The sequence below is a fragment of the Chiloscyllium punctatum genome, chromosome 38 (assembly GCF_047496795.1).
Source record: "Chiloscyllium punctatum isolate Juve2018m chromosome 38, sChiPun1.3, whole genome shotgun sequence".
NCBI lineage: Eukaryota > Metazoa > Chordata > Chondrichthyes > Orectolobiformes > Hemiscylliidae > Chiloscyllium > Chiloscyllium punctatum.
The window spans coordinates 32,127,224-32,151,296 of NC_092776.1; the positions used below are offsets into that span (position 1 = coordinate 32,127,224).

Consider the following 24,073-nt stretch of genomic DNA (forward strand, 5'->3'; position numbering starts at 1 on the left):
GCATAAAATGGGCTCTTTCTGAATTATACCAGAAGTCTAACAATTCAATTAGCTCATCGACAATCACCACCCTTAAGTGATCTAAGCATTTTTACTCATTTAACATTTCACCCTGACACAATATAAATATGGTGTCCTACAACATATGACTGCACACAAAATACTGGAATAGCCATGATTAGACAGATTAGTTTTCTCCATCAAGTATTTTAAATTCTCTAGACAACACTTTGAAGTTAAATTCCTGCCTGTGATGTTTTACCACATTAACAACCCTGGATTAAGAAAAGGTCAAGCAGGAATTTAATGTGATTACACTAACCAATACACGAAGGAGTTGAGAGAGACAAGTTACTGTTCCACCAGATACCCCTTTCATGATTTTCCACAATATATCCTTTATATTGCATTTTACTCAAATCTACCACTTAAAACATAACTTTCAATTCTCTCAAATGAAAGATTTGTATAAATAGTGACTTTGTTTTAGGTACATTGTACAGCTGGCTTCTTGTCCTTCTTTTAATTTTTTTTTGATATTCCACTGTCCTGCTGTGTAAGGTTCTCTAACTAAAACTTGGAAACCTCAATGTAAACAGAATATGGGAATGCTAGTGATACAATGGTATTCCACCACCCCCCCATTACAAACAGTGACATGTGCCAAATGTAGAGTTCAGTCTTTAGGTAGGTTAGGGTTGTCATATACATATTAATCTACATTATACAGGAACACCCCCCCTCTTGTATTTATGATAACTGATGATTCATCCAGAGACTCAACTGTACAGCATAATAATATTGTGACGAGAGACTGGTACAAGATTCCTTTCTAGTTACCAGAATGCAAACTGTATTAATAATAAGGTAACCAACTGAAGGGTACCATGATTTGCATAATATTTGTGGTCAAGTAAGCAGCATCAGAGAAAATAATACAAATGATCAAGAGTTTGGATATCAGCCCACAAAGGTATTTCCAATACATTAATACTTTTCTGAAAACTTTGTATCAAGACAAAAATAACATAAGTCTATAAAAAGTGCAAACATACTTAGATTTTGTTTACAATGGATAAGAAAATTATTGCAGATATTGTAGGACCCTCAAGCATACATATCACACAGAGTCAAAATATATTAAAAAAATGAATTACTTGGTTCAGGTGAAGCCATTGTGGACACAATGATTGGTGGTCCTGTACGTCTTGTCACTTTCTGGTTTGCAGTATTCGGCAATCTGTAAGCTGAGCTTGTAGGTATCAGTGTAGATTCCATCTGTGTTCCTGGCTTTCGGAGAATCTGAGGACTACTGTGAGGGCTGTGTGCTGGAGAATGAGCTTGGTTGCGCTCCCTTGTCATTAGTTCAATGGGTACAGTGTAAGTAGTAGAATAGGCAGTTTTGGGACCTGGATTTGGAGTAACCTGTCCAGTATTCATTGCTATTCCAGACTGAGCACTATAGACAGGCCCCGATCGCAGATTTTGCAGCCCAACAGGATTGCTATAGCCTGAGAAGCTTGGAAAATGACTCCCTAATCTTCCAAGCCCAGACGAACCATAGTTTGCAGTTTCCAGGAGATGTTGAGATGGGGCACTAGATGGTCGGCGGTTCAATTCACCAAGCCTGGGTGACATTGGCTGCAATGCTATTGGGAGCTGCTGAACAGTAGAACTATCCATTGTAGGGGCCATTCCTGGTTGGACTCCGTAGTCATTACGCATTAGCTCACTTCTGTGGCTGAAGCTGTTTGAACGTGTTCTTACACGAGCATTGGTATTTTGCAGCTCTTGTCGTAACTGCATGTCTGCTTTGCAATTCTGGACAATCCGTAACAGCAATCGTGCCTGACCCAGATTTGGAGCCACTGACTTAATGTCATTTTCTTCTAACATAGCTAGGCAGCTTGTTGAATCAAAACCTTGTTGCAGCAAGGCAGCAACTGTACTTTCCGAAAGCCCCTCTGAGCGCAACAGTGCCAGAAATTCAGCCTTGTTGTCCTGTCCAGGGAGGTGACCACGAGTTATTATGGTGTTGTCATAACCATCATAAACTGGCTTTGACACCAAACCATCTCTCTGCAAGTTGTAATCAGACATCATTCTTGCTGCCATTCCTTGTCTAGGAGTGTGATTTAATACACCAGGAGACATCATTCTATCCAAAGTGTTCTCACATCGAGATCCAGTGGCAGGATCAACAACTAAACATGTTGGAGTGATCTGTCGGGCACCTGTGGAATCACTGTACATCTGCTTATTCGCGAGAGATGGTGGCTCTGTTCCGTAACGAGGGAGAGGCGTTTCAGCACCATATCTGGCAGGAGAAGGATCACGGCTACGTGTTTTCTGTCCATCGAGAATCAGCTTACCAGAAGGATCATGGTACATACGATTTATCTCAGGACGGGGAGACCTCCCTTGTGAGTGGTCCCATGACATCCTTCCTCCTGACATCCCATAATTCTGTGGTGATCTGTTAAGCATATGATCCCGATAAAAACGTGCCTCTTCAGATGGCCTAATGCCCAAAGCAGGATCTGGGTAGTAATCCTGAGGAGGCACTGAACTGCGTCCAGACATAACGGGCTGCTTTTCATAAGAATAAGAGAAATCAGGCACAGAACTTTTCCTCACAGGTCTGCGGTCATATCGATTGGGGTAAACCTGGTCAAACCCAAAGTCTGAATACATGTAACATTCAGAGTTATGTTCATTTCCACCTGTCAAGTTGTTGCCATGCGCTCTGATGCTATGTGGGTCATCAGAAACAATTTCACCGTGGTAGTTTAAGGAATTTGTTCTCCTAGGATTCCTTGCATAGTCACACGCACTGTTGTATTCCCAGTTGTCTTCACAACATCCACTAGCGTCCCAGCTCTGAGAGCGGCCAACAGTTGTATGCTTGCTAGGGACAGGCATTGGAATAAAATGACTTCAGCTTAGTTAAAGAGGCGGGACCTCTGATTACAAAAACATGAAACAAAGCAGACTGGATTCACCTGAGCCCCGCTGGGACTGCAGAACTAAGCAACTGGAGGTTTTCTATTACAAAGTACTGCTTGAATTATTAATCCACAGAAACATCAGTAGAAACAAAACACAACGCACCTTGTTATCAATTCTCATTTCACAGCGCCCGAATGAAAGGTCTTCTTTGTGTGCCTGCTTGCAGATGGAAATGGTAGCTTCCTTTAATCCATACATTTATCCTTTCTTGCTTGGGACACTGCTTTTGTGGGCAACTGGTATGGCAGGGCGCACGGATTAAGCACTAAATTAAACCAGTAAAGCCTTTGCTCTTTGTGACATCAATCGAGCTCATTCCAAAGCTCTGCATCGCTCCTTTTTAATGGGACCACCACAATTTGCTGCAAAATTATTTAAATGGATTTTTGCAATATTTCGGAAATGCATCTAAATGTGGAGAGCCGGTGTGTTTTCTGGTAAAAGGGAGGAAGGGTAACAATACAGAGAGAGGGAAAAAAAAACTGGAAATCCTTCACTGTCAGCACAATTCAAATCCAGCTTGACATGATACTAATCCAGTGAATACAGCTGGAAACAAATTGCATGCAAGTGGGAATGTTGACAAAATAGAAATTTTGAACTAAATAAGCAAAGAATTTGAACTGAAAGGATTTCTTTCAATCTTGACCACAGAAATGTTTCTGTGCTCTATTGGTTTAGTTACGCAATCATGGTATTTATTTTATACGCAAAGTCAAATCTAGCAACCTAAATCACGCTGAGTGAAGTTTCAGTGCCACATCATTACTATAAGATGAAAATCCTCTCATCATCTCACAAGGGAAAATTGCCAGAACGTAATCTGGAATTTGCAGCATTAAGAGCACAGCAGAGGTCAAACCACTCCAGGAAGGAAACAAAGGCACAGAATTTAACTCTCAAGTGCACAGAATTTAACTCTCAAGTGCACAAACTGGTCATGATGAACAGTCCACTGACTAGCTAGGTTTATGCAGCCAATCACAAAACAATAATATTTAAACCAGAAAGTAACTGCAAATGATCATTTATTAACTTGACAGTTTTGGTTTTCTTTAAAAGGCAATCAATTTTATATCTTGCTTATAATGGTTCAGAAAATATGTGATGTTATTATTTTTTCAATCAAGGTCCATTAATGAGTATTTCCAATCCAGTCTCTCATTGTTAGATGACATGACAACTCAGATCAAACCTGACCCTAGAGAAACCCTGCTTCATACCACACCCCTATCACTGAGGATAGTTTGCATTCTTTGCTCAATAGCTCCTAGGCTATTTAGGTTTAAGGCAATGCTAAGTGTACAGAAGATACTAAGAGGACTCTCGTGGAGCCACTGTAGTGCCCCTACCTCTCGGTCAGAAGTGCATCAGAACCAATCAGGTTGATTAAATATATTTATAGCAGATATTAAGAACTCTTCAACACAGTCCATTATAAACTGCAGAGACTTTGCAGTCTTAACAACCAACAATATACTCTGATCCTGAAATACTTGAAACGTGCCAACAGTGTTATTTGCATGAGAACACCTGCCAAGTTCCATCTCAATGTACAGGATGGTTATCATCAGACAGATGATCTACGCAAGAGAACTTCTTAACAAAAGGTTTCTTCGTACTTGCAAAACTCAATTAAGAGACACCATAAAAGTTAAATCAAATGATCATTTGACAATATCGGCACTGACCCTCATGCTTTGTGCCTGTCAATTTATGTTAAAGTAAAACACCTAAAGCTATTAACTTCACTAAGGCTGCTTTCCTGATTTGCTGCTGATACCTACTCAATATTATTAAGTATTCTTTACTCATTAGAAAAATCTCTGTCACAGTGAATATTACTAAGATATTAAGCTAATTCATTTACTTGTAAATCTTCCACTGCTTGCAAGAGATGTTCTAACACAGAACAGTATCACAAATAGTATACTTTAAGCATTATCTGAAACAACATAAAACAGACTGCTTTGGAAACAAATAACATAGCTTTAAGGTACTAAGCCATGATAGTGCAAATTAAACCAGTAACTAACCGTTCATGAAGATGAAGCAATAATGCAGTTAAAAATAAATTAAGGTGCCGAAGTGTTTAATCAATGTAGTGTTTATGTTCAGGGCTTTTACTTAGGCTGACCAGTGGGTAAATATCAAGATCAATATTTGCAGAAAAACAGAAGTGCCGTTAATTTCAGAATTAAAAAATTAATAATTAATTAACTAAGAAACAGGACTGCTCCAAATGCCACAGGAAATAAATGATAATCCTTTTAATACTGGGAAATGTCATATATGGTCAAGAAGAAACAAAATGTGAACGATTGTGCAAGGTTTAAATTACTATTAATTGTTACTTTGAATAATATACTTACAGTGTTGTTGAATTAAAATGTCTCTTTCCATTTCAGCCAGACTGCCAGCTCAACAGCCAGGAACTAATGGAACTGTCAGTACTGCTGGTGTTTGATCTAGAGTAGGTGACTGTCTAGTTTTTTCTCGCCTGGAGTATTGCCACTGACGAAACTTTCTATGATTCTCTGTTGTTGAGATTAAATCCTGTTTATGTACAATGGCCTAGAATTTGACAGCTGCATGCCCAAATAGTAGCAAGTCCAAATGAATCAATGACTAGAATGGAAGAAAATGTGTATGTTTCCTGCAGGACTTAACACAAGGCATAACTGGCACAGACCAAGTATTATTACTTTAAAAGACAATAGTAACAGAAATTTGCAGAATAACCAGGAGTTAAGAGGCTCTATTGTAATTAGCTAGAGTTCCAAATTTTGAACACTGAAATCTAGTAACCACCTAAAGAACAGATAACTGTTCTCACCCAGGTCCATGAACAGGCCATTTCACATGGAATAAGTTTAATGTTCAGAGGTGTAGAAGAGGCCGCTGTTCATTCGCACATCTTTGCGGTTGAAAGGAGAACTCGTGAAGTGCACTGCAGTAATTTATGAATGAAGTAAACATACATATTGAATGAGAAGGACAACTGAGCAGCCGATTGAAAAAAAAAAGTTCAACTGCATAGCAACAAAGTAGAAACAGATCCTCAACGTGCCTGATGCTCCTAAACCTAAGCCCTTTTGGTTAAAAATAATCTAGTTGCTCGGGTAGTGGACTAGTGTGATTTATTTTCGATTTGTCAATACTTCTTAATTTTAGTTTATAAACCTCCAACAAAGGCATTCACTTTTTTTTACTGCATCAGACCCTGCCAAGATAGATCTCAAATATGTGCTGGGAATTTTTACTGTTCTAATTAATTGACTGTATTTAACAGTTTGTCATAAGTACACATTATAGGCTCCTGGGACTTCAACTCACTGAAACTACCAAACAACAAAAACAATTTGTAATCACAGGGCAAAGTGCTATCATTAAAGAATACAAATAAAACCATTCCACTGTTCGACTATTGCACACAGGTAGTGAACATTTGTAGACATTTGTATAGCAATAAAAAAAAGACCACAGATGTTATATGCTCTATTGTAGGAGTACAGTCAATTAAAGATTTCCCATATTGGTGCACAGATGGGTTGCAAAATACCTCAGCCACACTTTAAATGAACACACAGGGCAATCAGCACATCAGTATGCAGAACATAGTACATACATAATACAGTATGCAGAACATAAGACGTAAAGTAATGGCATGCAGAGGCTTGAATTTCCAATTGTCTTTTAGGATACATTCCATCGGAACAGCCATCTGCATTCTTCATCCACAGAGAGGTCAGCAACAGACACACAGCAGCCTCAGATGTCATGGCACATCTCAGATTCAATTAGAATACTGATCTCCACTTCAATGCTGTACTTTGGACTGCACTAGCACCTTGTCATGCAAAGCTGCTAATAGGCCACTTGTCTCCTAGACTGGAACATGGTGTTTCTCAAGGCTCTTACCTTGCTCTCTCAGTGACCACTCACATTGCTTCAACACATATGCTCATGGCACCTTGGCTTTGTCCACCTCATTCACAACTTGCAGGCTCATACTACTTCAGCCTTGCCTTGTCTTTTATCACAGATCAAGGTTGTTAGCAGTTATCAGTCAAGGGGTAGATATGTTGCTGTATGGCATGGTACTATGTCAATGTCATACCTACAATATGTGCCAAACACACAGAATATGCTTCAACCAAATTGCCACGCTTCAAATCCTGAGGAGAGTAGAGTAGTGTTTGTCAAGTCAAGGAGGACTGTCAATTAGGGGCACCAGTTCAAAAAGTCACTGGAAATTTTCTGACCTCAGTGCAGGAGCTTGGACTTAGTTAGATGGCTTTTTTGGGTTGTTTGTTTAGGGTCTGTATCGTTATCAGCATATCACTCCCTGCACCTGATCAGGGAATGGGCCACATTCTCTCCTGAGGAGAAAGTGAGAACTGCAGATGCTGGAGATTAGAGTCAAGAGTGTAGTGCTGGAAAAGCACAGCTGGTCAGGCAGCATCCAAGGAGCAGGAGAATCGACGTTTCGGGCATAAACCCTTCATCAGGAATCCAAAACATTGATTCTCCTGCTCATCGGATGCTGCCTGACCTGCTGTGCTTTTCCAGCACTACACTCTCATTCTGTCCTGTACAAAGAAAAGATGCTCTACTGAACATTAGGAAAAAAATAGCACTCCCATAGATAAGGTTCTAACAAGGACATTTAGGACAACTAATCTAAATAACCTTATTCTTGTAACTGTTATTACAATTACAGTTGGAGGGATGAGGATGTAAAACAGCAATACATTTATGAATGTATGATTTTATTTCCAATGAAATGCCACTCGGGCCACCTATATACCATTAGATGATTTTATAATTTCTTTCCCATCCACTATACTGTGAAGGGCTGGTTGGCAGCGTTTGACCTGGTGTACAGTTGGGCTGTAACAGAAATCCCAGAAGATTCCAGCAGTGATAAGAGTTTCCACCATTGGTGAGCACAAGATATCACAAGCAGAGTGCCAGAGTAATGGGGTATCCATAATGAGGTGAGCTGTAGAGACTTGCCTGAGAAAACTCACTAAAGCTTATGGAGAGAAACCTTCCATGAAACTCTCCAAAATTGAAACAGCCTATTTTTGATGAAATCCAGCCCAGTGTCCACACATCTAATAGGCTCATTCCCTTGAACAATATCACAAGTCATGAATCTACAAACCCAATTTTTTTTTAAAAACTGAACACGATAAATATTGAGCTAGACAAAATAAGAAAATCCTGCCACTTTAATCAAATCCACACCAGTTCTGTTCAAGTCACCTTCTCCATTAAGAATATTTGTCTCTGCAAATGTTTCTGCACAGGGACATCTCAACACTGAAACACCATTGCTGAGAAACTATTGAATAATTGCACGCCATTGATTCACTTTGCCGCGTGCTGGCAAGCACTTTGCCATTTACTGAGTGTACATCGGCATTAACTAAACATGTAACGTTCAGTAGCTGCAGCTTCAATTCAGCTTAACTTTAATACCTTTCTACTTTTGGCATGCCCTGGATACAAAAAAGTTCATATTTCTTGAAACTAAAGCTGGAATATTTGCATGAGTGTAAGATGTGGCAACGGTACTGAAATGGAATAATTTTTTCTTTACTTCTATTTATATAGCCATAGAGCTATACAGCACGGAAATAGACCTTTCAGTCCAACTCATCATGCCAGACAGGTTTCCTAAATTAATTTAGGCCCATTTGCCAGCTTTTGGCCCATATCCCGTTTAAACCCTTCCTATTCATATACCCATCCAGACACCTTTTAAAATGTTGTAATTGGACCAGTCTCCAACACTTCCTCATTCCAAACACGCACCACTCTCTGCAGTAAAAATTTGCCCCTGGGGTCCCTTTTAAATCTTTCCTCTTTCACTCTAAATCTGTGCGCTCCAGTTTTGAAATTCCCTACCCTGGGAAAAAGGTCTTGACTATTGACCCTATCCATACCCCTCATGTTTTTATCAACCTCTATAAGATCACCCCTCAGCCTCCAGTGCTCCAGCAAAAATAGCCCCAGCCTATTCAGCCTCTCCCTATAGCTCAAACCCTTTGGCTCTGGTAACATCCTTGCAAATCTTTTCTGAACCCATTCAGGTTTCACAACATCCTTCCTTTAGCAAGGAGACCAGAATTGAATACAATATTCCAAAAGTGGACTAACCAATGTCCTATACCGCAGCAACACGATCTCCCAACTCCTATATGCTCAGTGCTCTGACCAATAAAAGGAAAGCATACCAAATGCATAGTCTTCTCATGTAGGTGACTTCTATTGCCTTCCGAAGATACACAAAGCCAACACACCAGGACGCCTCATCATATCAGGCAATGGGACTATGTGTGAAAACCTCTCTGGCTATGCCAAAGGCATCTTGAAACCCATTGTACAGGGGACCCTCAGTCTCTGTCGCGACAGATTTCTTAGAAAAACTCAGCACCCAAGGACCAGTGGCACTGGGAACATTCCTCGTCACAATGGATGTTTCAGCACTCTACACCAACATGCTCCACAATGACGGCATTGCGGCAACATCCTCAGTACTCAACGCCAACATTGCCAATCCGCAAGCACCATCCTACAAGTCATCTGCTTTATCCTCAATCACAGTATTTTTACCTTGGACAACCAATTCTTGATCCAGATACACGGAACAGCCATGGGGAACAAATTTGCACCCTCATATGCCAACATTTTCATGTACAGGTTTGAACAAGACTTCTTCTCTATGCAGGACCTCCAACCAACACTATATACCAGGTACATTGACGACATTTTCTTCCTCTGGACCCATGGCGAGGAGCCACTGAAACAACTACACAGTAATATCAATGAGTTTCATCCCACCAAACTTACCATGGACTACTCTCGACTATGTCTCATTCTTGGACACATGCATCTCCATCAAGGGTGGGTACCTCAACACCTCACTCTACCACAAACCCACAGATAAACCTCACAATGCTACATTTCTCCAGCTTCCACCCGAAACACATTAAAACAGCCATTCCTCATGGACAAGCCCTACGCATACACCGGATCTATTCAGATGAGGAGGAACATGACAGGCACCTGGAAGTACTCAAGGATGCCCTCATAAGAACAGGGTACGATGCTCAACTCATCAACTACCAGTTCCGATGTGCCACAGCAAGAAATTGTAATAATCTCCTCAGGAGACAGACACAACCGACAGGGTACCCTTGTTAGTCCAGTACTTCCCAGGAGCCGAAAAACTACGCATGTTCTTTGCAGCCTGCAACACATTATCAATGAGGATGAGCACCTCACCAAGACCTTCCCCATGCCTCCACGTCTTGCATTTAAACAACCACCAAACCTCAAACAGATCATTGTAGCAAACTACCCGGCTTTCAGGACAACACCCCACAACTTTGTCACTTTGACGCTGCAAAATGTGTCAGAGTGTCGACACCATTACGTGTGGGGATACCTCACACCATGTACATGGCAGTTACTCATGTGACTCAGACAACATTGTCAATCTCATACGCTGCAGGCAAGGATGCCCTGAGGCATGGTACATTGACGAGACTGAGCAGAGGCTACAGCAACGGATGAATGGACACCGCACAACAATCAACAGACAGGAGTGTTCCCTCTCAGTTGGAGAACATTTCAGTGGTCCAGGACATTCAATCTTGGACCTTCGGGTGATCATCCTCCAAGGCAGACTTCATGACAGGCAACAAAAAGTGGCTGAGCAGAGGCTGATAGCCAGGTTTGGTACCCACGGGGATGGTCTCAACCGGGACCTTGGATTCATGTCACACTACAGGTTACCCCACTGCACTACATACATAAACAGACAGATGCACACACACACGCTCCTACACACCCATACACTCATGTAGACCCTCTCTCATACACTCACACATACACTCCCATAGACTTATACACCTTTACACTCACTGTCTCTCACAGACACTCTTAACCCCAGCTACCCACCCCCCATCCCCCCCCCACCCCACCTTTGTTCAGCAACACTTCCCAGGACCTTACCATTAAGTGTGAGAGTCCTGCCCTTATTTGCCTTTCCAAAATGCAGCACCTCACTTTTATCTAAATTAAACTCCATCTGCCACTCCTTGGCCCATAGGCCCAACTGATCAAGATCCCATTGTAGTCTGAGGTATCTTTCTACACCTCGGATTTTGTTTTCATCTGCAAGCTTACTAACCATAACTCTTGTTCACGTGCAAATCATCTACATGGACCCAGCACCAACCCTTGCCACACACTGCTGGTCACAGGTCTCCAGTCCATCTTGAAATAAGGATTATTTTAGGTAAGATTCATTCATTATTACCATGTAGACGTGGCAAGCAATACCACATTTATCATGCATTTCCAATTCTCCAGAGAAGGTCATGACTTGGAGATGCCAGTGTTGCATTGAGGTGTAGAAAAGTTAAAAATCACACAACACCAGGTTATAGTCCAACAGGTTTAATTGGAAGCACTAGCTTTCAGAGCGACGCTCCACTAGCACCTGATGAAGGAGCGTTGCTCTGAAAGCTAGTGTGCTTCCAATTAAACCTGTTGGACTATAACCTGGTGTTGTGTGATCTTTAACTCCAGAGAAGGTGGCAGTGATAAATGCCCTGATGGTGTTTAAGAGCCAATGAGCTATGTCTGCAATGTGAATCTCTAAAAACCCAAGCCATTAAGGAAAGTAGGCTTTCATCCCTAAAGGGGATTAATAAATCAGGCAGCTTGCTGGGCCACTTTTAACATAGTGCCAGCTTTTCATTTTAAATTTCTAAAGAAAATTGGTTCAAATTCTCTAAGTACCACGGTTGGATTTAAATTCATGCTATGGAATTATTAAACCAGTCTCTATTATTGCAGCAACCTTTCCTATATTGTAACGTGCAGGCATGTTGGTGGCTAATCCTTTGTATTGGCCACACAGTGACACTCACTGACATCACATTCCCAGAGACAGTTCACTGTTTGGGTGGAGAGCAAAGCGACTACAAGCAATCACAGCGTGGACACCACAAATGGTGGTTGACAGTTGATTGAAAATTTAACACAGCCGTTGTGATTATTTTGCAAAATGAAGCTCGAAACAGTCATCAGACCCTTTGCTCAAGTAAGCATAAGATTTAATGGTTCTCCATAGGCCCCGGTACATTTTGTAACAATTTTTGATCCAAAGCAGGACAGTACGAAAGGCAGAAATTCTTTAAACTGTTCAAGACAATTGCAGATTCTCTAGACAATGTTTGAGGGGATCGTTAAGTATTTACGATTTATCCCTTTATAATTGATGCAATTGTCTCAGATGAGTACTTGTCCATGCACTCCAGTGACCTTTGACCTAGAAGCTAACCAACAGGAAAGGTGGTTTAACAAGAGGCTGTGTGGTTGGTAGACACAATGGAGCATGCCTGACAGAAAGGGGAGCTGGAGGGTGAAGACAACCAGCACACAGATAGAGACAAATAGATGCTGCATTAGGGCACAGTCATCGACATCTTGGAGTATTTGGGAATAATCTAAGCTCTTCATAGAAAGATCAGTTTTCTATGTAGCAAAGCAAAGAATAATCTAAATCTAGGAGGTCTTGTGGAAACAATGTAAAACCAAACCAAAAGGGTTGAATCCTAAAAACAAAGGTGGATTGCTCAGCCATGTAAAAAGAGCTGGGAATTTGTATTAAAATGCTAGATCATGAACTAGATACTGTTTGTTGGTTGACTGAAAAAAATTCTGGAGAACAATGCCATTAGGACTGAGGTGAGCCAAGTAACAGCAAGGTTTCTTAGATGTCAGTCTTGTCTGGTACCTTGAGTGAAATACAACTGCCAATAGTGAAATTGATTACCTGGGCAAATGAAAGATCCTGCATACCCCAGAGTCCAAGTTGGGAAGATTGGGCGATTGCTCACGATGCCACATTTGTGCGGGCAGTTGGGTAACATACTTGCATTACCGCATGATCCGCTTTCATGACTGACCTTTTAAAAAGGAATTTGTTTCCTTTTGGAATATTTGGCTGTGTAAACGCTACAAGAAGTGAAATCTTCTCCGTGATTTCTTTTACTGGAGGTCACTCAGTAAATTTAGTTGTTTGATTTATTGCTTCTGCATGGGGCTAGAACATTTCATAGTGACTTACCAATATGTTGTAATGCACACTTCTGCCATAGAATCGGTGTGCACATGCCACCCTTCATAAGGCACACATGGATGCCTATCCTTCAGTTGGAAGAAAGGAATAACATATGTGCACTTCTAGGCAAAACAATGTATTTCACTCATTGTAAAATGTACTCAAATGTTAATGCATCCCATTAATTAAATTTTTATTAAATATCTCTATAATTTTTGATCTGCTTAAAAGATGTTCTCCGCTTTAGTTCAGATTTGGTTAATTGTGGAGATTCCCAATTCACCTACCCTAATTCTGTAAAATTAGTATGTGAATTAGATGTCAGCAGTCAAGTAGAGGCAGAAACTCAGTGATTATATTACTGGAGTAACAATGATTTTCAGGTTATAAATTTCCCTGCAATACTATTCTTTTTGCCCCTGAAAGTGGTAGCATATACCTGTATTGGGATAGAATTGCAAGTAGTGCCAGCATTTAATTTCCCATACAATTCACCCAAGTAGCCATTTTCTATCGCGCACCTTAATCTAGTTCACTGACTGCAAGTGCCAAATGACATTTATATCTAACTTCATCACAAAAGCCTGGACTTTAGTTTCTGCTACATTCAGATAAATGTCAAAAGGAAATTCACTAACCAGCAAGAAGAAAAATCAAGAAGCCCACAACTTTAAAGAGAGATAGTCAGAGCACACTTAGGCTGAAAATAACAAATGCTCCAAATAATATGGTATTAAACAGAATATAGAATTGCTCATCAGTTAATTAAAAAATACTTTGGATTGCAAACTGTCTAACTGTACTAGGACCCCTGAGCTTGGTAACCTTTAAAGTGCTTACTCAATATTTACTGTGCTCCATCTGTAGGTTTTTATGTTTGTTTTACTGAGTGAGGTTCATTCAGGTTTAACAGGCCATGACACATTTCTGTCCAGTTAAGCACTTTCATATTTTTAGAGTCATACAGTATAGAAAATGCCCTTCAGCCCACCAAGTCTATGCTGATCAACAAACACCAAACAATACTAATCCCTGCACATTGTCCACTGTTTACTGTGCCCTGGCATTTTGTGTGCTCATCCTGATATTACTTAAATGTTTTGAGTGGATCTGCCTCCACTACCCTCTTGGGCAATACATTCCATATTTCTACCACGTTCTGGTGGAAAAAAATACTTTTCCTCAGATCCCCTCTAAATCACTTATTCCTCATCTTAAACTAATATTCTCTGGTTTTAGACATTCCTACCATGGGGAATAGATTTGCACACAGTCTACCCTGTCTATGCCTCCCATACCTTTGTATGCCTCAATCAAACCCCCCCCTCCTCCACCCCCTCCAGCTGGCTCTGCTTCATGGAAAGTAAACCTAGCCTATCCACTCTCTCCTCATAACTGAAACATTTCATCACACACAATATCCTGGTGAGTCTCCTCTGCACCCTCCCCAATGTAATCACATCCTCCTGATTGTGCAGTTCTGACCGCTGCACTCAGTGTTCCATCTGTAGCCTAAACAATGGTCTATAAAGCTGCAGCAAGATTTCCCTGCTCCTTTATTCTATATCAAGTTAGCAAAGGCAAGCATCCCATATGCCTTCTTCATCACCCTATGTACTTGTACTGACACCTTCAGGGATCTATGGACTTGTGCAATAGGTTTGTTTGTTTCTCAGTTTCTCAATGAATGGATCTACCATTCATTGTATATACCCTTCTCTTAATAGGCCTCCCAAAATGCATCATGATTGATCACTTATCAGGATTAAATTCGAAATGCGATCACTCTGCCCAATTTAGTAGCCAATCAATATCAGACTGTAGCCCAAGACCATCTTCCACACTATCAAAACCACCACCAATGTTTGTGTCATCTGCAAAATTATTAATTTTACTCTCCGCTTTCCACACCCAAGTCATTAATGTACATAACAAACAACAAGGGTACTAGCATCAACCCCTCTAGTACACTGGTGGTCACAGGCTTTCAATCACAGGATGAACCCACAATAATCACACTTTGCCTCAGATTTGTATGCCAATTTTGAATTCAGTTTGCCAACTTGCCTTGGGTCCCATGGGCTTTTACCTTTTGGACCAGAGTTCCATGTAGGACATTATCAAAAGGTTTCAATAAAGTCCATGTAAATCACATCAACTGCACTACCTTAATCAATATATTAGTCACCTTTTCAAAAAAATCCAACTAAATTAGCAAGACAGGATCTCCATTCAACAAATGTGTGCTGATTATTACCTGATTAATTCATGTCTTTCTAAATATTGATTAATCCTGTCCCTCACAATTTTTTCCAATTATTTTCTTACTACTGATGTCACACTAACTGGTCTGTAATTACTCAGCCTATCCTTGGTGCCCTTCTTGACCAAATGAATCACATTATCCTCCAATCATTTGGCACTTCTCCTGTGTCCAAAGTATTAAATATCTCTGTGAACCCCAGAAGCTCTCCTCCCTTGCCTCCCACAGCAGTCTGGGATACATTTCACCATTATCTTTAGATTTATACCTGTTACTATTCAGGTAACTAGATATCAATAGATTGAAGAAAATTCAAATATTTAGTTAATACTTTCATGTCCTTGAAAAATCTCAGATGCTTCTAGGTTCAATAAATTACATTGTATTAGTGCTCACTATCATTATGTGGAACATTGCAGCAACTAACCCAAAACAGTAGGATTCTGCAAACACAAATGAGATAAAAAGATGTGTATTGTTTTGATGCTGTTGAGGGCACTCAAAGAACTTTCTGGTCTTCTTTCAACAGTTACACTCATCCGATCTGTCTCTAGTCCCCCGCTCATCAATTTAGTAGACAGTTTAATTCACCTGTATTGCACAATCTCACTGTCAGAAATCTACATCCAAAGTGATCTCAAATGGGATTTAATACTTAAGACAGCAAATGGAAGACTTCATGTACTGTCTTCTCAAGCATCACAATGCACGATAAACTGGTCAAATTCAGTTTGTTTAATAGATACCTTTAAATCCATTACTAAACAGATTAAATCAGATGAATAAGGTCAAAAGCATTCAAAATCCAGCACTAAAACCGATCCTAGGTGACGTGGACCAAATCGACTCTAACACAAACAAACCACTGAATGTGCTCCTTTGTTGCCAATTGAAAAAGGCAATGCCTAGACTTTGCGATAAAACTCTTGAATTCCACTTTCCATTCCCACTATCTCTTGCCACAACTGCACATAAAAGCAATTGTGCAAAATTAAGGAGAAAAATATCATCCTGAAAATAAGTTAGTAAAAACTCACTTATTTAATTTTATAAAGTATAGAAATAACTGAGAATTTAATCAAGTCAACCTAACAACATGATCAACGGAAAGTGAAATGTTTATAACTCTGAAATTCTTTTTGTTTTACACTATTTTTATCTTAATGGTCATCCATAATAATATTATTCATTATGACTATGGAGATCCCAGGTATCCAGACATCCAATTTATGAATGATGTATTTAGAATCATGATTTCACACAGTGATGCCATTTTAATGATCCAACGTTTCCTGTATTTATGAATGGTCCTTTATATTGTCCAACACTGTGCTCTGCCTTACGTACAAATTGACTCGCAATCGGGACTTCAGAGTGGAACCAGTTCACAACCAAGGGACTGCCTGGGCTTACTTTATTTGCATCATCATCTCAATTCAGCACCTGCTGCCATGACGACTTTACAATAACCAATACTCAATGCATGTAAGGGGCAGATGTTTAACAGAAAGACAACACCCTGACTCAGAATGTTCCTTCAATACTAATTGAAATGACAATCTTGGTCTCGTGTATTGTACAATATAATGGTTGTGAAAAAAAAAATCTGAAGCTGTATTGTTCCATCCAATTGGGTGTGTTATGGACTAGACCAGACCACTCAAAACATTCTTAAGCAAGCAGCCCTAGACCTAACTTTGCACTTTGTTTTGCGAAGTGTACAGTGAAAATTACCCAGAATAAGATAGCTAGGTTGACTACTAGATTTTAAAACAGACCAAAAGTTTATTCACACAATGAAACACAAAGAACAGAACAAAGAACCCTTACAGAACTCAACCTATCCAGCTCAACTTAATTGTGCTGTTCTGAATACACACATCAGTCCCAATAAGCAAACTCCCTTTTAAAAAACAGTATAAATGAAACAACATGCTTACAGATTGAAGTTGAAGGTCAGAAAAGAGAGAGAGAGTTTCCACACAGCGCTCTGTTGAACTTCCCAGTTCAGGACCAAACCAAAAACTGCTCAGCTCAGCTAAAGAGCTGACCACTCCCCTTTCATTACACAGGCTATTGCATAAACATGACTACCCTGGCCTGTAGTCTCATCTGTTCACATATAAACAAAAGGCCTCTCAAAATCCTTTTCATCTCTGTACCAGACCAGACTGATCGAAACCCGGCCTGGTTTATCGCCCCTCTGAAAAACATCAAGGACAGACACTGCCACGATTTTTAAAGTCTAAATAAAATTTCTAGAAAAACTCAGCAGGTCTGGCAGCATCTGTGCAGAGAAAACAAAATTAACATAGAGTCCAGTGACCCTTCTTCAAAACATTCTGAAAAAGGGTCACTGGTCTTGAAACGTTAACTCTGCTTTCTCTCCACAGATGCTGCTAGACCCACTGAGTTTCTTCAATAATTTGTTTTTGTTTGTTTCAGATCGACAGTATCCACAATTCTTTGTTTCCATACTTTATTGTATCCATGTCTCTGTTCAATTAGCTTTCTGATCAACAGATAATTCACCAGTAATTCTGAAGTTCAAGGTTGGCAAGTGAAGTTGAGTACATGTGTGCACTGCTCTGCTACCAATTCCATCCCACAATATAGATAGGGTAACCAGTGCCCTAACAGAAACATACACACCATTATTCACACTCACTCACTACACTGTTGCACAAAGGTTGGCATTACTGTTACAGAAATGTATCACAATGACAGCTTTAGCTTTGGAGTCTTTCAAGAGCCTTTCAGACAGTCCACGTTGTACCAGATATGTTTCACCTAGTTTACATTTACAATCTGGGAGCTGGAAATGACACTGCACACTATTGCAGAAAAAAACCCATTTGTCTGCAGTTAAAAACAACTGGGCACAGATTTCTTGATCTTGAAACAGCCCCCAGCATAGAATGACCAAACCAAAATCTCACCCTATGTTTGCAAAGAATAAAACTTCAGACTATGCTAAAGTTATCTTTAAAATCTGTGCAAATACAAGCGTGTGTCAGGGTATTAAAAGGGAAATTTACTGAGAAGGTAAACACTTACTTGAATAGTAATATTAAGTACTAAACGCAATTGAAATGCTTTGGAAAATTATCTCCACAGATAAGTGAATTTTGCTCTGATCATATTACTTAAGCAGCATTATGTGAAATGAGTTCATCTTGAATCTAATCAACACACCAAACACCAACACACAAAGATTTAACCAGGATGTAAAGGGGGGAAGAAAGAAGTCTCATAAGCTCATTAAACTGTTGTCATAACTCAGATTTGTCACATAATAGCCCCAGCAAGTTTCTGGGTGGTTTCCTGAGAATGACATATTATGCTGCTGGGCACTGAATTTCATTAGTGTGTTGTAGCAGAGAAACAGATTTTGCATCACATAATCACTTACAAAACTGTGTTATTATACACAGGCTGCTTCTGCTTTTAAGATTCAGTCTTAATCATGATTAAACACCTATTAATGGAACCTAGGTTAAGCAGTCACCTGTCTTATGCAGACAATTGTTATTAGACTAGGAAGTGAAATCCAAGGACTTTACAAAACAGCGTACTAAGTACTATAAAACAGAATATCTAATAATACAGAATATCCTACAAGGCACAACATTGTACTGTATCCTACTATATTTATTTAATCCACAAAAGACATACAAGGAAACCTTTGTGAAATTAGTGGTACCATATAGTCATAGTAGTTGATGTTAGGGTTCCAGGCTCGAGAGGCCAGTTCCATCACATTTTGTGTGGCAGCATGATCATGTGTCACTGTTGAAAACACCTGTCCTCACAAGTCATAGTAAGAGTAGAAGACCACATGGCCCACTCATTGAGCCTTCTCCACCACTCAATATGATCATGGTCGATTTTCAACCTCAACTCCACCTTCTTGCATGTGTCAGTTTTCTGAGATACTGAGAAATCTGTCAATCACAGCCTTAAAGTTATTCATCCAGGAGCACCCACAACCCTCTGTTTGCAAATTCCAGAAACATTTTGACTGATGTAATTTCTCCTCAACTTAGTCATAAGGGATTGGACCCTATTCTGAAATTGTGCCGTATATATTAAATTGCTCAGTGAACGCAACAATCTCTTCGTACCTATCCTGTCAAGTCCTTCATATTTTTGTACATTTAAATGAAATTGCCTCTCATTCTTCTAAATTCCACAGAACAAAGAGCCCATTTACTCACGACAGGGCAACCTTCTCAACACTAGGATCAATTAGGTAAGCCTTTGCTGTGCCACCTCAAATGCAAGTATATCCTTTTTTAAGGAAACCAAATCTGCATATTATATTCCAGTTGAGGTCTCACCGAAACCCTGCATTCCATTGACTGCAGCTGTAGCAACTGGTAGCAGATTTAAGGGTGAGCCCCTTGGAGTGAAGCAGTGACAAATGCATTCTTCTTCACAGAAGTCCTAAAGTAGAGAATTGCTGAACACATTGGGTGGATATGGTCAGCACAAAACTATCTTCCCCTCGTACCTCACTCAGCAGTTTGTTCTAAGCTGTATTGCCACTGTCCCTTCTCCCCATCATGCTGTAGGTGAAAGAACTCTAGGGAAGGTGAAGGCCTAGTGGTATTATCACTGGACTATTAATCCAGAGACCCAGATAACGTTCTGGGTACCCAGGTTCAAACCCTGCCACAGCAGATGGTGGAATTTGAATTCAATAAATATCTGGAATTAAGAATCTAACATTGACCACAAATCCATTGTCAACTGTCAGGAAAAACCCTTCTGGTTCACTAATGTCCTTTAGGGAAGGACACTGCCATCCTTACTTGGTTGGGCCTACATGTGAATCCAGACCCACAGCAATGTAGTTGACTCTTAACTGCCTTCTGGCAAATAGGGATGGGTAATAAATGCTGCCTAGACAGCGACACCCTTATCTCGTGAATCAATAAACAAAAACAAACTGCACTTAAGTTTTGAAACAAGTGACTTGTGAAGAATTGTTGAAGTTGGACCAAGTCCTGTGGCACACAGCACACCATTCCCTTCAGACTTCAGGAACATAAGACAACTCTGAAAACTACTAATCCTGAAAGTAGAAAATGATCCCTTTCAGCACGACTTGTTGGAGCTTCTTGCTCCAACACATTCAACTCCACAAGGTTAACAGAGGACACTAATGGCTGCACTGAACCTCAAAATGGCAGGGCTGATATTGACTCTGCCACATGTTCACAACCTCTTTGTATACATATGGTGTCTTACACCAGGCAGTCACAAGTACCTTGAACTCCAATTTGAAGACAAAATAGCACTTATAACATTAACAAACCAGGTATTGCAGAACCAAATTTCACGGCTACAGACATTGATATATTCAAACGAGTGGGCACTATATAACATGTCAGATTACTGAGGAGTCAAATCTAAAATTTAACTCTCCAGAAGTGAGAGAATTGTGAACTCTCCAGATCTCGGCTATTGATCGCAATCATCAATTTATAATCAGCAAGTAGCTAATGCAGAATTACTGTAAGATAATGGAACTGACTTTGTAAACTGTTACTTAATCAATTAACCATATGTACTAATTTTTTGGAGTACTCAATGTTAGTGCACCGCTAAGATTCGAAAGCTAATAAGTAATTCATAGCTCATCTTGCTTCTTCCATAATTGGCACAAAAAGTTTCATCAATTTTCTCAGTAAATTTGGAATTCCAATCAAGGCCTGCAAAAGTATAAATGCTAATATAATTCCAGCAGGTTGATGTTCAACAGTTCAGAAATCCAAATAATTCCTCGCGTTAACCATGTGGTAAACCCCAGGTATTTCCTTGACAAGTTGTTAATATAGCAATGTTAAGGATATATCTAGTGCCTGTAATGAAGTATTCTTTTTAAGAATTTTCACATTCCCATTATGATCATAAGAAGAAAATGCTAGAATTTATGATGAAAGAATTGTAATAAATGTTCAAGGCAACTTAGTGCATGACTTTCAAGTGATGACATTCCCCTGATGTTTCTCAGGTACTCTTCACTAAACCGTTCCATATATGAAATGATATGGCAAAATTCTTCATAAACTGTTGGGTAGATTTTCTAAATATTTCCTCTTGTCAGGACCAGGGAGAGAATACATGGGTCAAGGTGTTTCTCCAGTTTCTGGGTTCCTCAGTCAAGAATAACATATTTCATACATTTTGCATCAGAAGTGTGTACATGTGCCAAAAATTCTATTTCAGACCTTCGAAAGGCCTTGAAGCACCAAAAGATCCAACTGCAGCACCAATTGGACCTTCCCATTTGTGAATCTCGGTTGTCAGAATTGTTTACATAACTACACTGAAGACAAAAGTACTTCTCCAAAAAGCATTTCTGAGAGGTTGTGCAAGGCACTGAATAACCCAATACACAAAGTGCAACCAGGGCTACAGAGTTGAACGCGGAAGTCATAAAGGGCCACATCATTGAGGGAGGAGATAGAAAAGGGACACAGCATCAAGAGACAATTTTGGGAAGAACCCTTGTGGAGATAAAGTGAACTTAGATACACTGGGTATCTTATCTTGCCTTGTGCTCTGGGTTTAGAGTCAAGAAAGCATCTAATGCCCAACAGAAGCAGAGTGGTACATGACAGAAAAAGGGAGGAGTGTGGCATCTTGTGCGATCTACTTGACCAATGATTGCTATTGTGCTGGAAGAGAGTCCAGGACCCTCAACTTGAGAAAGAGCCCTGGTGCTCTGCACGTTTTGCATACGCACCTTCTGGCACAGATCTGTGTGTGATCTGAACAGAGTGTAAAACTAGGAATTTTAAAATTTCCTAGTTTGAGAGAAGATTTGAGAGATAGGTCAGCCATGAGTCTAATCCCCTGCTTAAGGAACACGCAAACCACTATAATTAAGACAGGATACTGGAGTTATTTGCAACATCAGTGGGTCAGGCCTGCTTTCAAAGAGGACAGGGAGGAGCAATAACAGGTGTGGGAGAGCAGGAGAAAGAGAAGTACAAGAAAAGGAAGATAATTCCAATTCATGCATGCGCATCCACCCACTGACAAATTCAACTCTAAACCATGATGATGACACTAGTTTTGTTAGAGTTGCTGTGCATATAAATCCAAAAAGAGGTTTAGTATGGTCACAAATAAAAGTCAATAATGACATCTCACTATCCAAAGGTATAACCATGTCATTGAAACGCTTGTTTCTGGTGGTCAAAGTTGATACTTCATGTTATGCGAAATTTAAGACGGAAGTTCAGATTAAAGTTTAGTTTCAACTTTCTGATTTGCAACAAATCTAAATTTTTGTTGGAACATTCCTGCAGATTATGACAACTCGTATAGTGTTAGTATGAAACATATTTGACTTTTAAACAAAATCTGCAATGCACTCACTGAGTTGCACAAATATATATCAACAACTTTGAAAGTAAGCCAGGTCAGTGTATAGACAAAGTAATCAATATTCAATTCACCTACTTCCAACAAAACCAGTTTCAGGACAACGAAAAGCAAACTAAAAAAGGCAATGCCAGAAAATTTGAAATGAAAACAGAAAATGCTGGAAACACTCAGCTTCTAGAGAGAGAACAGAAAATCTTATTTTCAAAAAAGAAAATCCATTCATGGAATGTGTACACTGCTGGAAAGGCCAGCATTTACTATCCATCACTTGAAGTGGTGGCGGTGACCCAGAATCACTGTAGTTTATGTGGTGTTGGTGGCAGGAGGGAGGACTTCAGGTGCAGACTGATTCCAGCATTTTGTCTTCACTGATAATTCTTGATGCATTGTTATCAATAAATTCTACAAATAAAAGTAACATGTAATACACAAGTAATTCACTATGATATTGGAAATGTACTGGAAGGCATTAGGAGTCTAATAATTTTTTAAAAAATCCTAAGTTGTCTGTTATATTCTGCCAATATTTTAATTTTGTACTGCACTACACTGTTGTATTTCTTTATGTTATATAATGCATATATTTCCAATACATCATTGCTAATTTACACATGCTTTTCACACCAGTTTCAATTATGTGTTAATAGTGATATTGGTAAATCTATTTTTAAATGTATTAAAATAATGCACTATTAGTATTTTTCTTAAATTTATAGAGTATCCTACTATCCCCAAGTAAGCAGTGCTCAATTGGCACTAAACTCAATGACCTTAAGATTCACCAGTATCATAAACTTTGTGACTGGACGTTTACGGCAACAAAACCTTGAGATCTGATAGGAGTAAGAATATCAGAGCCATTTTCAATTTTGAATGCGAGAGTAAAGGGAATGACATCTCAGTTCATTTGATTCTTAAACATTATTCATGCACCTTCATTAATGTAAAATTTCAGCAGACATTTTCAAATTTTAAAAACTGTATTACAATAAATTAAACATTTTAATATACACAATTAATATGTTCACAAGAATCTGCATATTTAATAAATGTACACATTCTAAACTCATCTGTAATGTCTTTGTATATTCAAATTGTTCCCAAATCACCCATTTTCAAGTTCATTAAACCAATAGTAAATCAAATTCTAAAATTATCAGACCTACAAATCTTTTTGATCAGAAGCCCTGCTATCCACTCTTCCTTCAAAACTTGAAATTAAAATTTCAAATAATTTGCAGTGGTTCACAGAT

The 24,073-nt window shown here is 39.5% G+C and overlaps 1 protein-coding gene across 9 annotated transcripts in view; it reads right to left on the minus strand.

Moving 5' to 3' along the window:
- Positions 1-24,073, minus strand: part of LOC140463507 (C-terminal-binding protein 2) — a 285,613-nt gene that overhangs the window by 129,505 nt on the left and 132,035 nt on the right. The window contains exons 1-2 of one of the 9 annotated variants that reach the window (XM_072557558.1): positions 17,360-17,412; positions 1,158-2,908 (exon numbers count right to left, since the gene is read on the minus strand). The exons of 4 other annotated variants lie outside the window; for them this stretch is intronic. In XM_072557558.1, coding sequence (XP_072413659.1) covers positions 1,158-2,694 — 1,537 coding nt within the window. In that variant the 5' untranslated portion in view covers positions 2,695-2,908; positions 17,360-17,412. Of the gene's footprint in view, positions 1-1,157; positions 2,938-3,111; positions 3,237-5,381; positions 5,404-17,359; positions 17,413-24,073 lie in introns of those variants that run through there. 4 more of the 9 variants (XM_072557556.1, XM_072557555.1, XM_072557554.1 and 1 more) reach the window with 4 other exon arrangements.